Source organism: Vulpes lagopus, chromosome 19 (assembly GCF_018345385.1).
Source record: "Vulpes lagopus strain Blue_001 chromosome 19, ASM1834538v1, whole genome shotgun sequence".
NCBI lineage: Eukaryota > Metazoa > Chordata > Mammalia > Carnivora > Canidae > Vulpes > Vulpes lagopus.
Window position 1 is genome coordinate 14,168,287 of NC_054842.1, and position 27,344 is coordinate 14,195,630.

General features: G+C 43.4%; 1 protein-coding gene across 3 annotated transcripts in view; it reads right to left on the reverse strand.

The window, feature by feature from the left end:
* Positions 1 to 208: 208 nt before the first annotated feature.
* TGFBR2 (transforming growth factor beta receptor 2) overlaps positions 209 to 27,344 on the reverse strand; it is an 89,166-nt gene continuing 62,030 nt past the window's right edge. For all 3 annotated transcript variants that reach the window (XM_041733584.1, XM_041733585.1, XM_041733583.1), the window contains exons 4-7: positions 20,870 to 21,669; positions 19,020 to 19,161; positions 5,964 to 6,091; positions 209 to 2,923 (exon numbers count right to left, since the gene is read on the reverse strand). In XM_041733584.1, the coding sequence (XP_041589518.1) occupies positions 2,744 to 2,923; positions 5,964 to 6,091; positions 19,020 to 19,161; positions 20,870 to 21,669 (1,250 nt within the window). In that variant the 3' untranslated portion in view covers positions 209 to 2,743. The remainder of the gene's footprint in view (positions 2,924 to 5,963; positions 6,092 to 19,019; positions 19,162 to 20,869; positions 21,670 to 27,344) is intronic.

Genomic DNA, 27,344 nt, shown 5'->3' on the forward strand with positions numbered 1-27,344 from the left:
CCAGTGGCATCCGGTACATCTCATATTATGGAACTTTTGCGATTGCTTTTTTTTAAAGAAAAGGACTCGAGACTGTCAGTTGAAGGAGACGATGACTACTGGAAATTTGGAGAGAATGTGTCTTGTGACTTTTCCTGCATAAACCACAGAATAACCAAGTCAGGTTAAATGGCTTACTTATGATGAATAGAATCAGGAGGCAGGAAGCTGACCTGAGTATTTTTGCTTTATTCCATCTAATAAACATTTTATTTATATAAAAGACAAACAATGCATAGAATGAAAATAGGTGCTTGAGACATTTGATATAAGAAGAGTATATAGCATTCACATTCCTATTTTAATACATGAGTACTGCTGAATTGTTCCATAAAAGAATAAAATTTTCCCTTTATGTATAGTAGTAAATCAAAAGAATCAGTATTTTTAGGAACTACAGAATGTTATTCCTTGGTCTTCTTCTTGACAAAGAAAAAAAATAATAAAACAAGCCACAGTATCATCTGACACTACATTCCAGTTTATGCTGATGACCACCCAGACGTGATAAAGCTCTTTTGGATCTTGGAAAATCCCATTAATGGACCAGCATTCTAGAAATTCACCACTAGAGGTCGATGAGCAACAGCTATTGGGACAGCACCGACAAATCCTAAGGTACATGGAATTTCTGGGCGCTTCCATGGTACTGCAGGCAAACTGTCCCAAATTCTCTCAGCCCAACCCCAGGAGCAGGGTGCCTATGAGGTTCACCTAATCCCAAATCGCAGCACATCTGCTAAAACCTCAATGAGATGAGATCTTCCAAAAATCCAAATGGAACTCATCTACTCCCTGCCAGCCCTCTCCAATATTCCTATTTGGCTGAAAATAGGTAGCTTTAAAAACATTTTTTTAAAAGAGATTATTTGCAGCGTTTAACATTTGTTCGTGGATTAACAAGTTTCTATGGAGTATTAAAGCTCATTCTTTGTTCTTGCTCACGTGGACACAGACATCTTTACTGCAAATGGGACTCTCGTGGTGTCCCACATTCAAGTCCTGGCTAGCAAATCCTGCAAAGGGCGGGAAGGCTTGCATGGTGGAGAGGCTGATTACCGTGGTAAAAGCTTCTAGGTAAGAGCTCCTCTCCCCTAATGCAGGGGCGAAAGCTCTTAATATATAGACAAAATAGATTTGGCTTACCTGGGACCCCTTAGAGGGGGTCCCCTTCAGTCCAAGAAAAGACCAACTTCAAATCTTAACACCAGACCCAGAAGAGGGAGGGAATCAAATTCATAGTATAGTGCCAGAGAGTGACTGATGGAAGGCACATTTCTTCTGAGGTGCCTTGGTTAGGGGCAGGTTTAATTCCCAGACTGGGGTGGGGTGGGCAGTGGAAAACTCAAATATTTACGTTGAGAAGTTAAAGCAGCTTTATAAGTGTGTCCACACCTTTGTTTTGTGAATAATGTGGACTGGGAAAAAGTGAAACCATCTGCTATCTATCCTCACTTGCGGGATCCAGATTTTTTTTTTTTTCAAAACCTCCAAATATTTAAAAAGTGGCTCAATTTTGTTAAATGCCATGCTGGCCAAGCAAAAGACATGTTCAGAGTGCCTGAGGAAACAGTTCTGATCATGGCAGTGCTGCACAGCTCAGATCCTACTGACTAGCCCAAGATATACTTGAGCATTCAGGAGCCCAGAAAGATGGAACCCACTGGTGTTTGCATAGAAAGCTACAGGCTCAAGCCAAGCCTCACAAAAAATCAAACACACCGAACCCTGGACGGGACATTTGTTCCCTTTAAAGGATAGGGACACTGGCCGAGAGTATAGTAGCATAGATATGGGGGCAGGGGGTGGGAATTAAAGAAAAAGAAAGAATGATCTCTCCTTAGTAGAATATGTGTCAATTTTGTCAGTGGGGAAATTTGTCCTGCTTTTCACGCCTGTAGAGCCTGCAAAGGTAAAAAACGGAGCTCAAAGAACTTTTAAGCTCTTAGAAATGGGACAAGGCATCTGAGCTGGTTGAGGAAGGTGGCTCACAAACCAGATGTGGGCTTGAAGCTCAAGTGAAAAGTCCAGGAGACACAGTGGCACCTGGGGACCCCCAGGATCTGGTCCCCAAACAGTGCGACTATAATTGGCTCCATGGCCAGAAAAGCACCCCCCCCCCCCCGCAGGGAATTATTATCTTGCAAAAGCAAGTGCAGCGTGGCCACAGCAGGCTCTGAGACATGGAGCCCCCACTTCATGTAGTCAGGAAACCAGCGCACGTGTGATTGTCAAGTGCTAATGCTGTCACGGATCCCTTCCTTCTGCGCCTGGCTCCGGAGCTCTCCAAACAAACCAATATCCTGGGATATTTGATTTTATTTTCCTTGTCTCTTTCCAGAGTATGGCTGTATATATATAGATATAGACATATATAGATATATATAAAACAGAGCTATTCCATATTTATATACAGGCATTAATAAAGTGCAAATGTTATTGGCTAATGTAAAAATCATTCTCATTTCCTGAGGAAGTGCTAACACAGCTTATCCTATGACAATGTCAAAGGCATAGAATGCTTCATGTCACCCACTCCCTGCTGCCAGGGGTTCTGCTCATTGCCCACAGCTTACAGGGAGGGGAGTGACCCCCTGGGCTTCCAGGAAGCATTGGTTCAGGTTCAGGGGCAGCCTCCTGCTGCCTCTGTTCTTTGGTGACAGGGGCAGCCTGTTTAGACTTAGGCCATCCTGCCCCGGAAGAGCTATTTGGTAGTGTTCAGCGAGCCATCTTCGGGAATCTTCTCCTCAGAGCAGCTCCTCCCTGAGAGCCTGTCCAGGTGCTCCAGTTCGCTGAAGCGCTCCGCCACGCACTGGGCCGTGAGCCGGGCCTCCGGGTCGTGGTCCCAGCACTCGGTCAGAGTCTCGCACACCATCTGGATGCCCTGCAGTGGGAGAGAAGGCACAGGCACCCTGAGCTGCTGGTCTGCGGGGCTCCTCGGAGGGCGGCGTGGCCCACTGACCTTGCCTCTGCAGCACAGGCCCGGTGCCAAAGAGCCCGTGCATTCCCACGTCCTGACTGAGCGCCCACAAGATGGGGCCAGCCGCCTGTCTGTGGAACAAAGGGGGAGTGCACTGTCCCGGAAGCCTGCTGTGCCCATTTGCTCCCCTGCACCATTTGATCACAACAGGCTGTGAAATGGAGAGACCACAAGGACTCCCCAGTAGGCCTCTTGGGTACAGTAGGCCTCAGGGGTACAGTAGCATCCCCAATACCAGAAAATTCCCATGAAGTGGCCCCTAATGCTCTGTCACCATTTCTTTTTTTTGGTGGGGGGGTGGGCACTTTTTGGCTTTATTGTTTAGAGTGGTTTTAGGTTCATAGCAAAACTGAGTGGAAGGCCCAGAGGATTGCCACATACCTCCTCCCCCACCATCGACATCTTGCTTCAGTGTGGTATATTTTTTCCAATCAATGCACCAATGCTGATACATCACTACCAACCAAAGTCCACAGTTCATATCGGGGTACATGGTAGGGGCTCTGACAAACATACCGTGACATGTATGCACCATTATAGTATCCCATGGAATAAGTTCCCTATCCCTCCAAATCATCTGTGCCCCTCCACCCCTTCTTCTTTCCTCCCTGAGCCCCTGGAGACTGCAGATCTTAACGTCTCTGGGGTTTTGCCTTTCTAGAGTATCTTTATAGTTGGAATTATACATGCATTTATTTCTATTTATTTTATTTTATTTATTTATTTTTTTTTGCATTTATTTCTATTTAAACAGCACTGAATACCCCAATCAGAGTGAAGTCTAGGCTTTAGCCTGGTTTCAACTTGTAAAGTCACCTGTTCTGTGGACAGCTTCCAACAGCTGCTGAGGATGGCTTCTTATACCCCACTGCCCCCCAGCAACATCTGGCTGCACTCTAGAAGCAGCTGTCTGATAGGTCACCTGTGCCAGACTCCAGGTGACATCAGAGGGTTTAGTCCAACCCCATAAAGGGCTCATTCAAAAGGCCCATCCAGGAAATGCTGCCCAGTATGGTGGCATGGGTCTACACTCACAGTAATTTTTATTTTGCACTGCAAATATTTTTATCATTTCAAGCCTTTTTTTGGCAATAAAACGGGCAATAAATGGATGGGCAGAAACCGAGTGTGCTCCTGGCAGTTAGAGGCTTGCATGGTCATTGGTGATCCTTCACACAAGTGGTCCAGGTGGGATGGATATATCCCAGCACTTTCCAGTTCAACATCTACTACCAGTAACTTTCCAACACACCTAGGCGCCTCTCCCTCTTTCCCGACCTGTGAGCGAATTCATGATGTTGAATTAATTGTATAATTCACCTAATTGACGGTATTGATTGATGGCCTGTTAAGAGTGTAGTGGTATTGTTGGTACACAAGTAACATTTATTTTATTTTGGCACTGTAATTACAGGCAGTAAATTAAATTAAATATTAAGCATTAACTTGAAATCAATAGGGCAACAAATCTCATTAAGAGAAAAAAATGTATTATGCAAATTCTTTCCAGAATTTTATCATCATGAATAATGGCTTCATTACAAGAACTGTACAGCGGAGGAGGCAACAGAGTCTTCAAGAAATAACACCAGTGCCTCCTGATTTCAGACGTAACACCAAACAGTCTTGTGTTTTCAGTCAAAGAGGCTTTGCCCGAAACCCTGGGGAAGCCCTGGGCTACCGTGGCCTGGTTCTCGCTGTCTCCGCAGACTTTATTAGGGTCTGTCTGCTGCAGTGGCTCCAGGCCAGGACTGGCACAGACCCGGCTTCCTGCTCCATCTGTCTTCCTGATTGTGCGTGATTTGTTGTTTCTGTTTCTTATCTCCATTTGCCTTGCCCCGAGGAAAACCTATGACTTAGCCCCAGCCCTCACTGGATAAGGAAATTCTTTCAAAGGAGGCAATAAAATGTTTTCCTCAGTAGAAAGATCAGTTCTGTCGGTGAGAGAGGACACTATTCCCTCACATTCTTCCTTCACACTCTCTCCTGGGTATATCCCACGGCCCCCTCGGCCTCGCAACCTGCCTCTTCTCTTTTCTCTGACCATTGCCCTCGTCAAAAGGCCCCCAGACAAAGAATCTGGATAGTTCTCCCTTACCCTGTAAGTCCAGAACTATTGCCCTTGCACAGATGGCCTTGCCTACCATCTCATGAAAGGAAAGACTGCAGCCACGAAGATGTTCCCCACAGACACATTTCCTATTTGTTCACTTGCACTGTCCTATTTCTCTTGGCTTTCTTTTAATCCCCAACTGGCTTCCTCTTTGCAAACTGTATTCGTGGCCCGCACATGGCCCTGAGCACGCGGCCATCACCCCCAAAAGCCAGCTGGCTGCCAAACTCTGCTTACTTCTCACTCTGCTAAGTACTTCCCTCCTAGAGCTGAAGATTCCCAGGAGAACATATTTGGAACCCAAAAGGCAACACAACACAAGAACTCTAGGTGAAGGCTTAGGGGTGAGGGGCAGAGGCTGCGAACAAAATATTTTAACCCAGAAACAAACGGACTAGCACAGTGGGACAAGTGCCCTTGAGAGCCTTCTCTGAATGGTATGTCTACCTGCTTGGGACTTAGAACAATAGGTCCATGCCGCTTTATCGAAATGTTCTTAATAAACAAAATGTAACAGGGACGCCTGGGTGGCTCAGTGGTTGAGCGCCTGCCTTTGGCTCAGGGCGTGATCCTGGAGACCCAGGATCGAGTCCCACATTGGGCTCCCTGCAGGGAACCTGCTTCTCCCTCTGCCTGTGTCTCTGCCTCTTCCTCTGTGTCTCTCCTGAATAAATAAATAAAATCTTAAAAAACTAAACTAAACTAAAAGTAAGAGGATCTTAGAACACAAAGAGACCTGCCCTTAGGCTGAAGCCCAATAGCCCAAAATTCTCTCCCATCTTAGGGGCTAATTCAGGTAAATCTTCTCCCCTCAGAGCAGCCACTCCTTACCTGGTGGTTGAGCCAGGAGCTGGGAATTTCTGGTCGTCCTCGGTCTCTCAGCACATTGTCCTTCATGCTCTCAACACAGGGATGCTCTCGCACCTTGGAACCAAACGGGGGCTCATAATCTTTCACTTCTGTCAAAGAGAGCAGGTGAACACAAGGCCATTGAGAGTGGATATGAACAATTTGAGAGGACTGGCTGAGGAGCTTGAAGCACCCAGCATCAGGATATATCTGTGATTACTCTGAGAGCAATTTTTAAGAACAGTGGATTCAAATAAGGAAGGAGTGGTTGTGGAAAGAGCTTGAGAAATATGCAACAGGTAATTGTTGAGGGTTTGCTATGTGCTAGGTACTGTGCTAACAGTTGGGGACAGTGAAAACAAGACCAACAAGGTCACTGAGCTTACATTTTATTTATTTTTAAAATTAATTAATTAGTTAATTATTTTGGAGAGAGAGAGAGCGCGGGTGTCAGTGCATGAGCAGGGGGAGGGGCAGAGGGAGAGGGACAAGCTGACTCTGCACTGAGCTCAGAGCCCGCTTGGGGCTCCATCTCACAACCCTGAGATCACCATCTGAGCTGAAATCAAGATTCAGATGCTCAACCACCTGAGCCATGCAGGTGCCCTCTGAGCTTACATTTTAATGCAAGCATTCTCAATGGGGTGATGGTTCTTGGGAGATAGTTCTTAAGGTCCCCACTACACAAGCATGTTTAATATGTGGTGGAAAAACCTCATGGGATATCCAGCCTCGAAAGGAATGAAATTCTGACATGGTTCAACATGGATGAACCTTAAGAATATTAAGTGAAATAAGGTAGTCACAAGAGGCAAATATTGCATGATACCATTTATGAGGTACCTAAAATAGTCTAATTCAGAGAGACAGAAAGAACAGTGGCTGCCAGGGACTGGGGGGAGAAGAGAGGGAGAGTTATTGTTTAATGAGTACAATAGAGTTTCAGTTGCGGGGGATGAGAAGGTTCTGGAAATAGGTAATGGTGATGGTTAGGCAACACTGTGAATGTACTTAATGCTAGTGAATTCAATACTTAAAAATGGTTGAAAGGGTGAATTTTAGACTATGTATATTTTTCCATGAAGGAAAAACATTGATGTTGAGTGTCAATGAAGATAAAAAAATGTTGGGGCACCTGGCTAGCTCAGTAAGTAAAGCATGTGACTCTTGATCTCAGGGTTGTGAGTTCAAGCCCCACATTGGGTGTGGGGGCTACTTAAAAAACAAACAAACAAACAAACAAAAATCACACAGAAAACAATGTCTATAAAGGCTCCTTACCATAGCACAGATGACACAAATGTTGAGCAATGCTGTTTACTAGGATGACGGAAAGAGATTAATAACACACCAACAAACAAAATTTAGAAAGGTAATTCTCCTTTAGTGATACAAAGGAGATAAGAGAGGGTGAAATACCTCTTCCCTAGGGGTTTAGATTTCAACTAAGGTCAATCTCTTTACAGAAACTTCCTTGAATATCCCCCAAGGCATTCCTGGCTAGGTGTCCTGGGCAGAGCTCTATTTTAGCCTGTATCATATTTTGATATAATCACATGTTTATTTGTCATCTAACAAGACTGTGAGCATCTGAGGGCAGGTTCCAACTCCCTTTTGTCATTCTTGTATTCCTAGCACCCCTGACAGGGCCACAAATATACAAGAGGCTCTCAACACATTCTTTGTTGAGGAATGAATGAATGAATGAATGAATGAATGAATCTTAGGTCCTGTCCAAAGTGGCAATGCTTAAACTCTAGGTGAGTACTAAAACAACACACTAATTTAAATGGGTGGATCAACATACATGTCGTTGCAGCACAGGACAACCTAAAAGAAAACACTCCTATACTAAAACATGTCTGCACTGGGAAGGGAGGATGGGCTGTATCTAACATTCTTCTCCACAGAAAGTAAGACCTTTGACCTTTAACAAAATAATCTTGTTTAATGAGTAAAACTTTCAATAATTTGCCCTTCCAGGCCTAGAGTTGAAGGAGCTTTCAAGGTACATTTTGAAAAAAGCTGGCCTATTCTTGTTTATTTTTCTTCCCAGAACCCCATTTGCATATTCATCTTCTGTGATATCCCCACCTCCACCCCCCAAATAGAAAAGCAGCCAAGATACCATCCTTTTTTTTGGAGATTTGTGATTAAGGCCTCCCATCACATTGAGACAAGTACAAAATAGCCTTCTGTGTATCCATTTTGCCCTCAGGTGCCATAGCACTTAATCCTTACTGTTCTAGGGGTGAGATCTGGATTCTGATCAGCGTAATATTCCTATTTCTTTCTTCTATTCCCTGATCTTTTATAGACTGTAAATTCCTAAGGTCCAAGGCAGAAGCTGAGTCTAGAGTCTTCCAATTCCCTGCCTAGTGCTTAAGATCGTGCCACACACACCGGAGGCATTCAATAGATAGGAGTTGGGTTGAATTCAGACAAAAGCAGAGGACTGGTAACCAGAGCTGGTTCTCAGTACAGTTTCCTCTAACCTATCTCTTCCCTTCTATAAAAGGAAGGGGCTGAATTGGATGACCTCCATGTTCCCCTCCAGACTTATCTTGTACTCCAATGTAATCGAACAATATGATGCTCTCTGGGTACCATGCCTTGAGGTATGTATCTTCAAATACAACATAATGTGATAGGATTTATATGTGATATAAAACGTTCCTTAGTTAATCTACCAGTCCACCCCATTTCCATTTCCAATTGTTTTGGCTGCCATAACTCATGTCACTGGCTCCCTGCGTGGATCCCTTTACTAAGCCAGGAGCACCAGACCCAGCTGCCACAGGTGTTGAGTCCTGAGGTCTCATACCTTTGCCCTTTCCTGGAGGACTGTCCTTGGCTGACGAGAGAGCCGCCTGGCCTGGAGGTTTCCAGAAAGCCTCACCCCCAAGAGGCAAGCCTGCAGCCAATGATAAATTAAAGTGGTAGTTTTAATTGTCTAACCCTCTTGCCTCTGCAGGGAGATCACTGTGGTGCAATTCACTCTCTACAGTTTCCCATGAGACCAGGCTGAGGCTAGACCTCTCTTGAAACTACAAGTTTGCTGAGCTCTTCCCCATCCTGCTTCTCTTAGTCCCTTCCCCTGAAACCCATCCTCAATAAACCATTGCACAAAAATCTTTGTGTCAGACTACTTCTAGTAAAGCTGGCCTAAGATAGCTGCCAACGAAGTGCTTTCTCTTTAGGTCAACCTCTAAGTTAAACTGCCCCATCTGACCCTGGTTACAAAGCCACCCCGAGGAAACCTTGAGAGGACATCTTCTTAAAAAAAATGAATGTACTAATCCATCAATAATTCTCACAGCATGGGTCTCAGAAAGGGGCAGGGAATGGCCAAGGTCAGCGAAGGAAAATGGTGGGATCAGCATCAATCCCAAGTGTCGATCTCATGGCTGAGATTCCTACACGACAAAGAAAAAGTCTCCATAGTTGAGGTCATAACCCAGCCAATTTATTTCATTTCTAGTCCTAATCTTCAAAGTCGCATAAACCACAGTGTCTAATTTTGTACGTTCCGTGGGGGGCCAAAGCAGGTTTTCACGGGGAATGGAGGAGAGGTCAGAGAGGACGGCATAGGACTTGTTTTCTGCTTAAAGAAAAAGTAATGAACGCTCCTTTGGAAAAGAAGACAAAGGCAATGGTCCTTTCCCAGGGCAAGGAGAATTGTAACTGGATTATTTCCTATGCTTCCTAAATCCTTGGGAAGATGTGAGATTCTCTAGTATCCCTGAGGGATATGAGGCCTGGTACCAGTCTGTGACTTGTGGGAGATTTTACAGGGAAAGGAGATCAAGCATAGCCTGAAAGCTGAACTGGGAGAGTGTGAATCTATGAATCTCCTTCAAAGTCTAAATTAGACAAGTCTGGGTAACCATCATGTGACCCAAACAGGCACACCCTAATCCCTTAACACTGAAGTAGTCTTTCAGGTGATGGAGATTTAAAGTGCATGAATGCTTAAAAAAATAAAAAGAAAAAGAAGGATGCCTGGGTGGCTTAGCTGGTTAAGAGTCTGACTCCTGATTTCGGCTAAGGTCATGATATCAGGGTCGTGAGAGTGAGCCCTGCACCAGACCCTGTGCTGAGGGTGGTGGCTGCTAAAGATTTTCTCTCTTCCTCTCTCCCCCTGCCCCTGCCTTGCCTGTGCTTTCTCTCTAAAATAAATAAATAAATAAATAAATAAATAAATAAATAAATAAATAAATAATAAATGAAAATGAAAAATAAAGTATGCACGTTTTAAGCTGGCCTTTACTTCACCTTTACTGTCATATTTATATAAGACAATATTTTCCAAAATAGCTAAGTGGGCTTTTTGTCTTATTGCGGATTTTCGCGATTCCTCTTTCTTTGCTCTTTGCCTCGGTTTAAACATGCTACTCCCACCCATTTTTTTAGTCATACCCTAGAATGTATGTAAAGATGACCTAGGCTTGGAAACACTTCTCCAGCCACCAGCTTTAATATCTGATTGTGGCCGTCATGAAAACCACTGTCAGGCAGCCTTCATTTGGGGTATTTCTTTTTTTTTTTTTTCCTCTTGTGACTGTTACGGCAAGGCCATTCTCAGGCCTCTGTCAGGATGCAGAAGATAACCGCTGCCAGACACTATGCTGGAGGCCTTTTCTTCCCGGAGGCCTTGTGCTAACTGCTCCTCAGGTCTGCCCAGGGGCCCTCGGGATGTGAAGCACATCTGCTCTGCCTCAACAGAAGGAGGAGGCCACAGACACCAGGGTCAAGGCCTTAACTCCAGGGCAGGTGGTTGAGGGCAGGAGGCCTCTGTCAGCCAGGTGGGTACCGATGGTTCTCCCTGGGACAGATTGTCAAGTACTGACACCTGGATGGTTCTGGGAAATGGAGCAGCGGGCGTGACTGGCCAAACCAGAGGCTACTGTTAGCTCCAACTGTCTCTCGTGGTTTCCGGCATCTGGAGGCCGAGACACTTCATCCACTCTGGAAAAACTGCTGGGTTCGAATCACATATCTTTTATCCCGATCTGTTTATCTTTTATCCTTATCTATTTATTTTTCATGCTGGTGCTTAAATTATTTTTATTTTAGAAAAATGCATGTGATGAAAACTCCAAATTAGTAAACAAATGGATATAGGCGAAAGCAAATCTTTCTCTCACTCCTCATCATTAATTGCACAAAGTGGCTTAGATTGAATGCTGGGTGAGAGGTGATTTAAATTTTCCCTTTATTGTTTACAAGGAACACTTCTAAATCATATATATATTTTTATAAAAGATGAGGTGCTTTGCCATCCCCCCTCCCCCATCACTGGGGACTGAGGCTTGAGTAAAACACCATAGAAACAAATCACAAGAGAAATGAACGCTACTTGGGTGTTGTGGGCAACAACAAATCGCTATTAAAGTCACCGAATACCCACTCTGTCCTCATCATAGCACAAATAAGGGACAACCCATCTGAGGACCAGCACCGCACCGCCCACAGACCACACTTGGAGTAGCACTGCTGCAAATGTTTGGCAAGGCCCAGAAGTTGCATCTTGACAGAGGAAGTGAATACGAGTTATTAAACATACTTTAAGCATTTCAGATGAGTCAGACAGAGAATGTTGAAGAAGAGTCTTCAAAGACATGATCCAACACTTCATTTCACAGTTGAGAAAAGAGAGGCCAGAGAGTGCGCTGGATTCCAGGAAAAACACTCAGAATTGCATACTATATTACCGTTACTCTGAAAATGGCTTTGCCTTTTTAGGAAGCCTGCATGCTTTGTCCTCTCTACCAAGCATCTCAGGGAGCTCTTTCTCCCCCCAACCAGAACAAGCCCAGCTGGGGCAGCCCCAGGTGGGAACATGCCTGTCACAAATGTGACAAATGTGTTCCTCCCTGCCTTGGCTGGCCCCTCCGCACCGCATGACTCTGAGAAAGGGAACCTTATGGAGCCTCTCAAATGGGGATAGTTTGTAATTTCTGAACAAGTTATGCAAAAAGTCACTGATTACGAAGAGCAGCCCTCTCCTTAACTACTATTATTTACTGACATTCAACCCAAACATTCGTCCATTTGGGGTTTAGGGAAACAAGTGAGACCGGTGGTGGTGGATGTGGGGAAAATGAGCCTGTCACCACTGAAGCTGTGAGCACTAGATCAGGGAAGGGTTGGGAGTGGAGTTAATGCATGATTTTCTAGTTTTCTAGAGTTCCTCTTTGAGCATTTGATCCAATAAGGCCCAGGCTCAGGTCTCCCTTCTATGAAGAACTGCAGAGCAAGCAAGTTAAGGGATGAGAGGGCTCCCTGCACCATTACTCAGTATCCTCCTGGAAGACAGCTGGCTGCACAACTTTCCAGGTCCACTGGCCCAACTCCATGTGGAACAGGCTGGGCAGCTTGGGTTCCCCCTCCAAACAGCCTCAGGAGCAACCCTTGACTCAATACGGATGGGGGCTGGAAGGCAGACATCCAGCTTCCTTGCAAGTTAAGTGGTGTGTGTTGGATTCTGCATCCAGGGTTCCCGGCAGGACTGGGCTCCAGCTGTCCACAGTGGTGCCCTGCTCAATGACGCACCACTTCTTGGCTACCTTCTCCTTTCTAACTCACTTCCCCAATCCGTAACTGGCAATTCCTGAGATCGTTTCTCAAATAAATCACTTAGGCTCAATTCTTGGCCCAGGCTCTGAGGCACCCAACCCAAGTGCCCATACAACAGAATCACTCAGTCAAACCAAGTCTCTTTTCCACCATTGGGCTGTCTCCATTGCCAGACACAGCAAGGCCCAACACCTCACTATCTCCCTGATGGCCTCAAATCATACCTTTTCTAAGAAACTTCTTTATTGGGAACAACTTGCTCTTCTTTCTAGCTCCCCTTCCCCAGCCTTTCCCCCAAGGCTTTTCACTAATGGAAGCCACCCTGTGCTCCCAGATCCTTGCAGCTTCTTTTAATTTCTCTCCGAAGACTCTGAAGAGAAACCACGCCTGCCTCTCCCTTCCACTCCTGGCCCCCTCTCCCCCCCCACCCCCCAGTTCTGTGCACGTAGAGGGCAAGTCTCTGGGACACAGTGCTGTTCCTCTGGAAGTCAGCATCTGGAACACAGCTGTTGTTTTGATGCAGTTCCAACTTAACAGAGCAGCAACGCTGTTGACAGTTTTCCCCAAAGCAGCACCCCTGAGTTTTATATCTGCTTTCAGATTATTCTCCCCTGAAACCCAGGAAAACGAAGCGCTTCTATCCTGTCTCCCTTCAGCCCTTCTCCCTTTTTGCTCCTTGTTGTTGTTGTTTTCTCTGTCTTTCCTTCCTTCTGATGCATGTGCACTTTCTGTCTGTTCTACAAGGCTGTGGCAAGCTGACAGTCTGCTCAGGAGCTATGTTTCTCCTCTTGTTAAACGCTTGCTCGGCTGGCTGCTGTGTGTCAGCTTCTATTCAAAGGACTAAATGGCCAGGGATTTGGAAGTCGGTTTGCTTGTGGGCCTGTTTTGGCTGGGGTTTTGGCTGGGGATGATGTGAATGTTGTGCCTGCTGTGCTCGCCAGCAGGGGCCCTGAAAGGGTCCCCGCCTCCATCCGCCTCCCACACACCACAAACACTTGCATGAACACCAAACAAACCGAAAGCCGGACAGAGATTTCTTTGTAAAACAGAGCCAGTCTCTGCGTCTGTCTTTGCTGAATGACGATTTCATGACTTTCCTTCCTCTTTATAAGACAGTAATAGACCAATCACCTTCTTCTTCGAACAGCTCTGAGAGACCTGTTTTCTTGACTTTTGTACTCTTTCAGATGATCCAACTGTCTGAAATAATGCCCTCTGTCACATTCTGTCCCTAACCTATTTTTCTTTCTAAAATCGTCATATCTGCCTCCTTCTACCCCTAGTGTTGTATCACGTATCTATTTGTTCACTGTTTGTCTTTCTAGAATATTAGCTCTTCAAAGAATCCTTGTCCCTTGAGGACAGAGACTGTTTTTTTTTAATTTTTCACTGCTGTGTCCTTAGCATTTTGAACATACCTGCCATGTAACTGGTACTCAATAAATATCTGAGGGAAGGAAGGAATGAATAAATAGATCTTCAGAGAAAAAAAGGACAAGAAAATTATCTCCAACTTTAAGGCACTGAGCCTATAACATGCTCAGAAATGAAACAGCTTTGTGATTCTGTTAACAGAGATGCACCCAGAGGAGACCGGCACATCAGCCCCTGAAGACTTTCATGAGTAAGACCATCACTGAACATTTCCTCAAGCGTGTGACTGTCTTGCCAGCTACTTCCAGGAAGGCATCTAATTAAAAGCCAGGATGCACAAAGTAGTGCTGGGTGCTTGATCCATAATGATAATAAAAGTGATGGCAGCTGTCCTTGAAGATGTCCTTCTCTGGTCAGGCCAGTGTTGTCCTAGGAAGGTTGGGGCCAGCAGGTTAGAGTCAGACAGCAAGGCTCTGATTCCTGGGTGCACAGCTTGCCCACCTCCTGACACTTCACTTTTTCCATCTGTGAAATGCAGCCAATCACAGCACAGTGGTCCTTGGTAGACAGGATGAGCTGACCCTTGAAGCAACTGCCACTACTCCTCCTTCATGGCTTTGCTCATGATCAAACCTGCTTCCACTAGGAAACCTTTCCCTTTTGACCACCGATTTCGATGATTACAGACCATTTCTTGAGCTCTTAGGTGCAAATGGAGCTGTACCAGTTGGTTTCCAAAGAGGATTATTATCATCTGTTTGCATTTTCTCATCTGGTAAGAGACTTCTCCAGCGTAGTGTCCTCTCTTTCTCTGTTCCCCCCTCAGCCGCTCTGCACGGAGGAGAGGCTGATCAAGAAGTAACTCAAGAGGGGGATGCCTGGGTGGCTCAGCGGTTGAGCACCTGCCTTTGGCTCAGAACATGATCCCGGACCCCTGGGATCGAGTCCCACATCAGGCTCCTTGCATGAAGCCTGCTTCTCCCTCTGCCTATGTCTCTGTGTGTGTCTCTCTCTGTGTGTCTCTCATGAATAAATAAATAAAATCTTAAAAAAAAAAAGTAACTCAAGATGACACTCCTGAGTCTTTCCTTTCCTTCCAGAGCTGACCTAACCCTCCCTGCCTGCTCCTACTGTCTCACTCCCTTCGGTTGACATGGGCTTTCAGCCTCCCATGCCCTTGCCTTACCTTCCTGCAGCGCTGGTCACAACTGAACCACACTTGCCTGTTTAAAAGTCTATTTCAGTTCCAGCTAATGGCATGAGACAAAGCCTAGTGTTGAGACCTAAAAGACATTCACATTCATAGAAGACGTGCAGTGAGGAACAACAGTACTTCGGGAGACGAGCCTAAAAGGTGAGCAAGGGTGAGGTTCAGAGTCCAGGGAAGAGTCTGGGCTCAACCACAAGAACAGAATCAAGTCTCTTAAAGGCAGAAAAGCTGGGGTACCTGGGTGGCTCAGTAGTTGAGCATCGGCCTTTGGCTCAGGTTCTGATCCTGGGGTCCTGGGATCGAGTACTGCATCAGGCTCCCTGAAGGAGCCTGCTTCTCCCTCTGCCTATGTCTCTGCCTCTGTGTTTCTTATGAATAAATAAATAAAGTATTTTTTAAAAAGGTGGGAAAGCTGGGGTGTCTTATTCCTTGCAAGACTGTCCCCTGATGGTTAGTGTCCTACCACAGTTCAGCTAGATGCTTTGCTGCCCAGAATAAAACCAGATGGAATATTAGTTGGACCTGTGGGGCAAAATAAAATCTCGATCTACAATCGAGATCATACCAAGTTAAGCTTCCTATTCCACATTTCCTTTTTTTGAAACGAGACTGTCCTCGAAAAACAGTAATTATATACATTGTATTTCAGGTTACAGAAAAGGTTTAAGCTTAAAAGGAAAGCTTTTTTATATCCTGTCCTCTTTCTTACACCTTCAAAATTAAAGCCTAACATATCAACTGGAGGGAATTATTAGACATTTTATTTCTAAGAAATGTGTCCACATGTGTAAATTTTTAAAAAGTAAAGAAGAAAAAATAAAAGTCTATCAGTAGGCTACAAACTTCCTGAGGGCAAGACCTGTCCTTCTGCCACATATCTACAACAGCTGGGAGGGAAGGCATTGACCTGTGGGCTTTGTGCTGTTTCCACGGGACTCCTGAAATATAGAAGAAAAGTCTCTGAAACTAAGACAAGGCTAGGAATCTGTCTTTCATGTTTTTAAGATACATCCCCCCTCAAAAAAAAAAAATCCTAAACCAAAAAACAATACTTTCAAAAGAAGGTTAACAAAAGGGCTTAATACGTGAGTTCACACAGTAAATCAACTGAAATGCTTTCAGTTGGACCAACGTGAGCACAGATAAATAACTTGGGTTTCTGCAGCCTGAGAAGAGATGGGAGAAACAGGACTGTGGGCTTAAGATCAAACAACATGAGAACCGGGATGGCCTCCTTCCGGTTCCCCAAAAGCCGTCTGTTCTTATCCTAAAGGTTATGAAAGGTTTTTGGAGACTAGCTGAGCAAATGAGATCCTGTTCCTTCCTTGGGAAAACTTGTTTATACTGTATCCATTTTTAGACCTTGTAAAAGTTGGTGAACTCACTTCTTCCCCCATTAGCCCAAATTCTTCCCCACTCAGCAAATATCAACAGGAAAAGGCTTCAGTCATTGATAACAATGAAAGCAGGGAGCTCACATAGGGCCTTAATAAGGCGGCTGCGCTGACAGAGGGAAAGACAGAGACACAATCTCCAGCTCATGTTTATAGAATAACGGGTTTGAAAGGAGAGAAAAAATACCGAAATCTAGGTAAATTTATTCTGACAGTGACAACAGCATTGTCTCTTACACAACTCATACCTCTGAGGATTCATTTTGGAACTGTCAAAGCTTTCAAGCAGAAAATTATTCTCAGTGGCTGAAACTTGGTTAAACAAATTTCACTGTGCAAGAAAAAACCAAGTTAGTTTTGGAAGTGCTATGTGGGAGGAAACCCAGGCAAGACAGCCAGATAGGAAGTGCCAGCCCCTTGCAGGGACCCAGACAAATAGGTGATGGGATGGTAAGGTTTCCAGTGGAAAAGAGTGACCTGGACCCATCCTGGAAAGTCAGCTAAGAAAGTTCTAACAGGATGAAGACTCAGGGCCAGCGCGGTGTCAAGCAGATCCACCATGAGTAAAATGTTGGGTAGTGTGCTCCAGTGACCAAGCTGTGGCAATCTGAGCAACAGAATAAATATTGCTGATAATGGACACTCATAGAATAAAATGCATAGTCACAACTCCATACTGGTATAAATGCTCAAGAAAAAGAATAAATACCAGGGGTGGTAAGAGAAAGGACAGATCTTCCTTACAGTAGAAGATCTACTAATACATGTAGAAGGGATAAAAAAAATAGAAAATCACTGTTAGGCAAACATGGCAATCGTATTTGTTGTCAGAAAGAATGACTGACAGTAGGTAAAGTTGTGATATGAAACAGGTCTAGCATCCTTACAAAACAGTGGTTGATTATCTTTAGAAACAGGTCAAGGCACCTTCTTATAAGATATGTATTAATAACAAATGGAAAAAAATAGTATCTCTACAGGGTTGAAACCTGGCAGACACCAGGACCAAACTGAACAGACACCCCAACATCCTGTGCCCCCGTCTATGAGCTGCTGAGAAGGGCACAGAACCGTTTCTATTCTCTTCTTTCCCCAAATGCACAATCTCAACTCAACCATGAGAAACACTGGAAAAACCCCAAGTGAGAGACCGTCTATGAAATAGCTAGTCTAACTTCTTCCTGAGTTGCAAGGTCACAAAAGACAAAAGACACAGACTGAAGAGCTGTGACGAGTTGGAGGACACTAAGGAGGCATGGATGTAATATTGGATCCTGAACTGGACTCTGCTCCAGAAAAGAACATAACTAGAACTTGGAAATATGAATAACTTCTACAGATGAATTAAGAGTACTATGCCAATGTTTATCTGTCTTCAATAGCTGTGCTGTGGTTTAGCTAAGATGTTAACAGTAGGGGAAACTGGGTGCAGAGTATATGGGAACTTCCTATACTATTTCTGTAACTGTTCTGAGAGTCTAGAAATATTATAAAACAAAGAGTTAAAAATAAAATTGGAGTTGGCTTGGCTTCATTTAGCAGCTAGCCAGGATCAAGTTGAGATGCATATATTTTAAGGTGGGAGCTAAGACCATTATAGAAACTACTGAAAAGAATCAGAAAAGGGTAAAAATGTAGACCTGAGCCATTCTCATGTCCGGGGAGCAGGAGGTGGATGGGGCATCCACCCTCCCATCCCTGAAGAATACTGCATTCCTTAATCACCTCTCTGTTAGATTTTTAAAAAGCTAAACAAATATATATCAAATCATCCTGCTTGTTTTCTCCAACAAAGGAAAGTCATCTCCATAAAAATAAGTTTTGAGCCAAATCTACCACCTGGACTTTATAATTTTTAAGGTTTAAAAACCTTAAAATAGAAAAACCAATAAAAATCAGACATTTTCCTGAAAAATATTTTCCATTTGATAAATAGAACTAATTCTTATAAATATTATCAGTGTTCACCTCCTGCCAGATATTTAAATATCTGTGGAAAGATGTAAGAGAAAAGCAATTATACTTCAAAAGGGGGATTAAAAAGCATTATGTTGGGCAGCCCCGGTGGTGGCTCAGCAGTTTAGCGCTGCTTTCAGCCCAGGGTGTGATCCTGGAGACCCAGGATTGAGTCCCACATTGGGCTCCCTTCATGGAGCCTGCTTCTCCCTCTGCCTGTGTCTCTGCTGATCTCTCTCTCTCTCTCTCTCTCTCTGCCTGTCTTTCATGATTAAATAAATTAAAAAATACAAATCCTTGAGGAAAAAAAAACTTTATGCTCCAAACATGGCTTTCAGCTTAAAAATCTAGGCTTTTTTAGTGCAATTCCCAATCATTCTGGAATGGGTACATACTAACAGATCTCAACTAGCTCTCACTGTGGGGCTAACTCTTCAGTACCCTGGAATTATGATGGAAGCAAACAACATGACATCATTTTGAAGACACATCAACCCCTGCACCATGATGGCAGTCCATACATACCTCCCACTGCATTACAGCGAGATGTCATTTCCCAGAGTACCAGGGCCATGGAGTAGACATCAGTCTGCTTAAAGGATTCAACGTTCTCCAAATTCATCCTGGACTCTAGGACTTCGGGAGCCATGTATCTTGCAGTTCCCACCTAAAGCAATAAGAGACACAGAGGCCCATCATTTAATTCCAACTGCATTTTTATTTTAAAAATATAACTGATATGTGTTCTCTACACATGCAAATGATCTTTGAAAAGCACAATGGTCTTTTAAATAATGAGACTGGCAAAAAAAGGTACAGCTTATGAAATTATTTTTAAAAATGGGTTTTTTCTCCCTGAAAACACTTTAAAAAATTTAAACAAAGTATACCAAAATAAGGAAATGCCAAACCCCAGAGCTGTTTTATCTAGCTTCATGATATATGTCATCATATTATACAATAACATCCTCACAGATAACTGGGGAGACAACCTCTGTGACACTTTAGGTCTTTATTTTTGCTTTTGCAAATTAACTACTTTCTCATTCCCAAAACACCGAGATTTGTGGGGCATATAAGAATTATTGCTATTTGCTTCAGTCACTTAAGGACTGTCTCAATCTTCTTTGTTTACTCCATGGTACATTCTAGTGTGCCAAGAATGTAGTATCATTTCATAAAATCTCTATTGAACTAAACTGCACGGAAGTATTTCGACAGTAAAAGACCAAATCTAGATCATTTTATAATTTTGATGGATATGCTATGTAGTTTTGTTTGGAAAATGACGGATAATGTGAAAACATTGGTATACATAGGAAAAAAGAGAAAGATATTTCAAAGGGAAGGAATCACTTTTAAATGTTTGATTTTGTAGCATGTACAGCTTGACTCAGTAACAATGAAGTCCTACCTTTTTGAGAAGCTAAGGAAGGAAGCTAAGCTCAGGTGAGTTGATATTATTATCCTAAGGAATGTTTCTTAATGGTATGTATCAGGAGAAATTTTTCTTCTTAAGAGGTCACTGCATGACTCATTACGCTGCCATATTAATCTGTTCATATTTCACTCAATACGTTTATCTGGACATTGGCTGTGCAGCCAAAGACTCAAGAGGTCAGACGGAGCAGTAACCAAATGCTTCAGCAGCACATATCCTCACCTGCTTAGAGGAAACAATGGTGCTTTCCAGACTCCACTGTAATCCACATCAACATTTCAGTGTGTGAAAACATGGGGCACCATCATTCATAAAGGATGGCTTGGTAATTTCTAGTGACCTTTCAATATCTCCTTACCCAACAAAGGTTTCTATTTTCATTTGTGAGATGCTTCAAAAGAACTGTAGAATTATATATTCACTCCATCCGTCAACTCACTCAATAAATATTTATTGGTCACTCTCGCTCATTCAAGGCATTGTGCTAGATGTGACCAAATGGATGTGGATTTGGGCTACAAAGAGGCTGCCTTCTAGAAAGGTAAAAAGAAAACAAGGTAGCCACCAATAGTTCAGAGTAGGAAGGGCTAAGTATAAGCATACAAGAGGAAAAAGAGAGACAAAGCATGAAGCGTGTTGGAAGCAATGAAAAGTAATTTGCAAATGAGAGATAAGAAATGAAGATGGGCTCAAGGAGAAGAACGTCTGTCCTGAATTAGGTGGGGTTGGCAGAAAGAGGAGAAATAGCCTTCACCAGAAAAGCACCTTGACAGAAAAGAGTGGGGCATGCCGGGATGAGTGTCAACACCTGACTTCAGCTAGATTCCCTAGACAAGTATCCAGAGTATAAGGCTGTTTAGGACAAAAGACATTGAGAGATGGATGGAGGGGTAGCATAGTCTCTCTACAAGTAAGGGATCAAGGTCTAACTTACTTGCCCACTGTTGGCCAGGTCATCCACGGACAGAGTCGGGTCCAGGCGCAGGGAAAGGCCAAAGTCACACAGGCAGCAGGTCAGGTCGTTCTTCACCAGGATATTGGAGCTCTTGAGGTCCCTGTGCACAATAGGCATCTTGGGCCTCCCACACAGGGTGTGGTCACTGTGCAGGTGAGCAATGCCCCGGGCGAGGGAGCTGCCCAGCTTTCGCAGGTCCTCCCAGCTGATGACATGCCGAGTGAGGTACTCCTGCAGGTTGCCCTTGGCATGGAAGGCCGTGATCAGCCAATACTGCTTTCCCAGCTCCGTCTTCCGCTCCTCGGCTGTCAGGAACTGCAGTATGTTCTCGTGCTTCAGATTGATGTCTGAGAAGATGTCCTTCTCCGTCTTCCAGGAGGCATACTCCTCGTAAGGGAAGATCTTGACTGCCACAGTCTCGAACTGCTCTGAAGTGTTCTGCTTCAGCTTGGCCTTGTAGACCTCAGCAAAGCGACCTTTCCCCACCAGGGTGTCCAGCTCAATGGGCAGCAGCTCCGTGTTGTGGTTGATGTTGTTGGCGCAGGTAGAGCTGATGTCGGACCGGTCGTCTTCCAGAATGATGGCCAGGTGCTCGCTGAACTCCATGAGCTTCCGTGGCTTGCTGGTCTCCCATGATGGGCTCAGCTTCTGCTGCCGATGAACGCGGTAGCAGTAGAAGGTGACAATGACAGCTATGGCGATTCCCAGGGGCGGCAGGAGGCTGACGCCTGTCACTTGGAATATGACTAACAACAAGTCAGGGTTGTTGGTGGCATATTCTGATATGGAAACAAAATGAGGGAGAGAAGTTGGGTTCAGTTGGGTTCGGTCAGGGAGTGGGGCCACACCACAGACATCTGGAGGTTTTAACATCTGTATAGTTTTTTGGGTAATAAATTTTGACTTTTTATTCTGGGGATGGATGCACCTGTCCAGACTTCTCTATCTCTGGCCACCTATTCAAGATCTCCTATTCTTCTCTCAAAGTTCAGCTTAAATGTCACTCTCTAAAGGAGATCCAGGAGGGATGCCTGGGTGGCTCAGTGTTGAGTGTCTGCCTTTGGTTCAGGTTGTGATCCCAGGGTCCTGGGATCAAGTCCCACATTAGGCTCCCTGCAGTGAGCCTGCTCCTCCCTCTGCCTCTCTCTCTGTGTCTCTCATGAATAAATAAAATCTTAAAAAAAAAAAAAAAAAAGATGATCCAGGAAACCGTGGGGGAAATGTTTTATTTTATATATTCTCATAACACTCTCCATTTTTCATATGTGACAACTTGGCACACTTTGAATTATATCCTTATGACTCCAGTTATGGGTTTCATATTGCCACCCTCAATGGACTGAGAACTCCATGCTGGCAGGGGCCATGTGTTTTTTCTTCACTACCGTAAATAGAGCCAAGCACACACATCAGGTCTGCAGTGAGTGTTGGATAAATGGACAAGGCATTTACTGAGTGTTGACTAAGCCCAAGGCATGACAGGAGGCTTTGGGAATATGGAAAGAATGATATAGCTCCTGCCTCCAAAAAGCTCGTGTGGATGTATTAAGTAAAAATGAAGAGACTGTCATAGTTCTAGCATCATCTTTTTCTTTTCTAAACTCCAGCTTGTCTTCTTCTGATCAATACCCAGGCCACACTTAACATAGGTGGTGGGGAGACAAGTCTATGCAAAAGGGTCTCTTTGGAAGTCAGTTACCTTATATACACTCAACATCCCTCTTTTCAATGTGCATGTGACTTGCAGTTTTCTAGAACAGGAAATCTTACTAACAACAGTGGGGATATTACTACAAAGAGGGGTCAAAAAAAGAGGGGTAAAAAGAAGGAAATGCAGCCAGTTTTCTAATTTGGACTCGTGGGGTAATGGAGGAGAGTCCTTAGAATCAGCTAACTGACAGCATATAAAGTCTTACATGTCAAACTTTGGTTCATGTGCTAGCCTTGGCCAGCTCTGGTTAAACAGTTTTCCTTTTAGGAAGAAAAACATGGATGGAAACAGTCAGTGGCAGGAGATAGTGAAAGGCAGTTACGGTTCAATGAGAGCTTTGTGCAAGAATGCCAGAATTCTATTCCTTTTATATGTCATTCATTTTCCCTCAAAGGCAACAAGCAGTCCTCATGATCGGATGTTAGATTCACTCATTAAACACAGCACTGCTGGGTGCCTCCTATGGGTATGGCACTGCCCTCAAAAAGGTTATAACCCAGGAGAGGATTAGGGTGCATACACAGATGCATACTGACATAGGGCAATCCAGGGCAGGGGCTGAATGGGTATTGCAATTGACACATTGGTGAATGTAGAAAAGTTTAGAGAAACAGGGAACCACATGGCAAGGACTATCTTTGAGTTGGTCAATGGAAGATGGGAAAAAGTCAATGCTGGCTAGAAGGAATGCTATGTTAAAAAATACCAATATAAGATCTATTTGAGGAAGGGCAATTTTCCTAAACCAATAACTCCACACAAGGGGATAGAAAGGAAAAGAAAAGGTTGGGTGGGTGACATGTAAGTGGACATCATGCCAGAGGAGAAAGTAACTATAATTGTTCCCTTGGCAGTTTTCAGCTACTGTAGGTGTTGGATGAGAATACGGTGATAAGAATATAGTTCAGGTGCAAGGGAGAGAACCAGAACCTCTCGAAGAGAACCCATTACCTAAATTATGTTTGATACCATCGCCTAAAGAAGCACAGTAAGAAATGAAGCTTGTATTATGCCAGTTTGGGATGTTCAGGTTTTTATTTTGAGGAGGTATTCAGGTTTAACTGTCCTAAGGTCAGTTCTAAGTGGAAATGCCAACTTCTACTGCCTATATGTTCTAACGGAAAACCTTAGCTTTTAAATTTATTTGATGACTGAAAAACTGGAAAAGTAAACCCAAAAACATCTGAATTTCAGCAACCAAGAGGAAAAATAGTCACTATTTTTGGGAAAGATATATCAGTGCATTAAAAAGAAAAGGAAATGAGAAACAATAGGGTAATTGACTCTTGGAAACCCAAATTTTTTCTCACGCTGGGAGGCATGAATACAACAGAACAGGGAGTGAGAGTAGGGGGGAATTGACAATGGGATAAAGCAATGACAGAGGGCACTGGAGTCACAAAAGAAAAAAAGTAAAGAAAAGTGGACAAGTATAGGCTTGTCCCCATGTTCAGCAAAGTACAAGCCTGGAGAACAAGGTTAAGGGGGCGGATGAAAGAGGTGTCAGAGCAGAAAACAACGTTCCCTCCCAGTAACTCTGCCTCTATTATTTGAAATATCTCATGAATGTGTCTGCTTGAAGCACCCACTCATCTCTAACACAGAAGATGCTTATAATCATAAATCTGTTTGATTCCCATGTTGCTTTTTTTCCTCAAGAGAAAGTGAGCTCTACAGGGTAAATCTACTCCTTGATCATGACGCTATACCCAGCAGCTGGCTCAGGTTAGGGTACCTACAGTACTCAGCAAATGTTGGTTATAGAAGCCGAATGAATGATGATTCACACGAGACAGTGACCCTCACACATTTTTATGTTCTATAGCAAGGCTGGCAAACCATGGCCCCAAGGCCTATTTGGTACAGCCCTATAGACTACAAATGTTTGTGTTTTAAAGAGTTGTTTAGAAAAAGAAAGAAACTAAGAAGTTCATGCAGCAGAGATGGTATCCGGCCTGGAAAGCCTAAAATATTTACTAACTGGCCCCTCTTGTATAGATGTTATTTGTTTCACAATCTCTAAGGCATTGGCAAAATTTGGGGAGAGTTCACTTTGGTCCAATGTGAATATTCTCTTTCACGTATGGGGCAACAACACAACTAGAAAATAAGAGATACTAATTGCATAATAACTTGACTATGTCTTCAATTGGTTAAAGAGTGCAAAATGTTCAAATGAACTGTTCACTTATCACTGATAATTTTATTTTATAATTCCTGGCCATAGATGAAATTTTATAATTCCTTGCTAACTTCTATTCTTTTTCAGGCTAAGGAAAACAAAAAAACAGAAATCCCCTGAAATTTATGTGTGAAGAAGATTCTAGAAATCCCCCGTTCAGTATCAGAAACCAAAGTTTTACTTTCCCCTCAAACTTCCTGTGATTTCTTTTTGAAAACCTACATGTAAAAATTTGGTGGGGCGGGAATTACTGAATAACATCTGTCAATCTTGAAACTTCAAAGAGGTGGTGAAAAACCCTAACAATAGCAAACCAGGTTAAAAGGGAGCTTTGGGATGTGGTTTTATCTAAACAGGAGCCACCCACACCCTCTTCTAGTATTAACCCTTGGGCTGCTACTAGAAAACCAACAGCTGTATGTATAAGCACAAGCTGGCACCTCCTTTACTCAGAGACTAGCAGGAGGTATTTCTTTGGGCCAAACCACAATTACACGAAAACTCAGAAATCAAATACTTAGTATGAGCCTGGTTATGTGCTAAGGGTTTTATATAATATTTGTATCAATCGACAGAAAAACCCTATGAGGTAGGTATCACTATTATGGTAAGCCCCATTTCACAGATAGGAAAGCTAAGGGTTGTATGGATTAAATGATTTCCCAAGATCATACATTTAGACAACAGCAAAGCTAATATTTGAAATGAACTGTCTGATTGGAGACAAGACAATTAATCTTGCTCTTAATCCCATGTCATGTTGTCTCTACACTTCACATTGGTGAGAGTCGATTAAGATTGACTATAAAACTTCTTGACTTGATAAACTGGTTGCCTTCATTGGGGGATAGGCTAAGTGGTTTTACAGCCATCAATTAAGTAATACTGGTAATTCTTAGATAATGCATTCCAAAGGGCATATTCTAGGTGTGCACACATTTTTCTTTGGTTCCTAACTAAGAACCACAGTTGAATAGTATCTCTGCAAATATATATATTTTTTCCCTGCTGAGGAAGAAAAAGTCTTACATGAGGAAGAAAGACTCTTAAAATCTCATTTGTCAGAGTTTAACCTAGGGCCTATAACATAGGATGCTCAATATATAATTCCTGAACCACTGAAATTTTTATATAAACTGTATCTTACATGTCCAGTCCTTAAGAATTTGACATTTACATCATGTTCCCTTGTTACGTAACATCAAGTCAGACATTGGTATTCTCCACTTTTCAAAAGTTCCTATTAAGCCACTCGCTTTTATAAAAGACCTATATTAGTACCTGTTTTTGCTAATTGCAAGAAATTCAAAGAGGACTTTCAGTTCCATGAAAGAAGGCAAAAAGAGAAAACAGCAGTCAGTGTTTGTGTTGCAGTGAGCTGCTACAGAGGTGACACACATCCCAGTAGCAAGAGTGGCCCCACCAACCTCCTTCCTTGAGAACCAACCATACTCAGCATCTCAGCATCCAGCTGCCATAGCTTTGAACTCTGTGAACATCTGTGCTTTATCTCAATTTATTTTGTGCATCTGTTAGCAAGATGTGTCCCAAAGTATCAGAAAAGCCTAAAAGTGGTAATTTCAGGGGGTGTCTGGGAATGCTCAAAAATGTTTCCAAATAAATTAATGGTAATTGCTTTTTTGCTTCATACCATTTAGGCTGGCAAAAGGTTTCTTCTTATTTAAACTTTATTTATTTATTTGTGTGAGAGAGAGAGCACAAGTGGCATGAGGGGAAGAGGGAGAAGCAGACTCCCCATTGAGCAGGGAGCCCAAAGCGGGGCTTGATGCAGGGCTCCATCCCAGGGCTCTGAGATGATCACCTGAGCCGAAGGCAGATGCTTAACTGACTGAGCCACCCAGGTGCCTCTTGTGAAAAAGCTCCGTAGGAACGCTCTACTTTTGGGTAGCAAGAGACACCTGTAAAATGCTGGGAGGGGAGGATTAAAGATAAGAATAGAATTTCTCTAAAGATTCATAAAAAGTAAAGCTCTATAGTGTAATAACAAAAGTTAACCTGAGTTCCATGGGTAGAATTCAGTAGATCTTTGAATGTGAATGGGCAAAACTTAAATCTTTTTATTTTCCTCCAATCATTAGGTAAAATTTAGCATTTCCTATTAGCAGCTGTCACCAATGGAAACCAGAGATATTTCCATACCATGTTACATTTGCTGCAGGTGTCTTGGTGTATCATTTATAGTCATCATTTAGATATTTTAATATCTTAGATCTGATGCTGGATCTTGTCATTTAAAGCATGACTATAGAAGCACATATTACTATACCTCAAGTTTATTTTTTAAAAATATCTGTTAATTATATTTCAGTATCAGTAATTTTCTTTGAAATCCCGTGTATTGTATTTCATGCATTTCAAAACACCCCTTTGAGAAGGGGTCCACAGGGTTCACCAGACTTCCAAGAAGTCCATGGCACATGCACAGAGTAAGTGAAGAACCCTTGGCAGAGGGAAGGCACTGTAGCTCCAGTCTCTGCCAGGATTTCCTAGAGCAGAGATTTTGAGATTTGGCTGTTTCTCTGGGAAGTTACTAAGGGAGC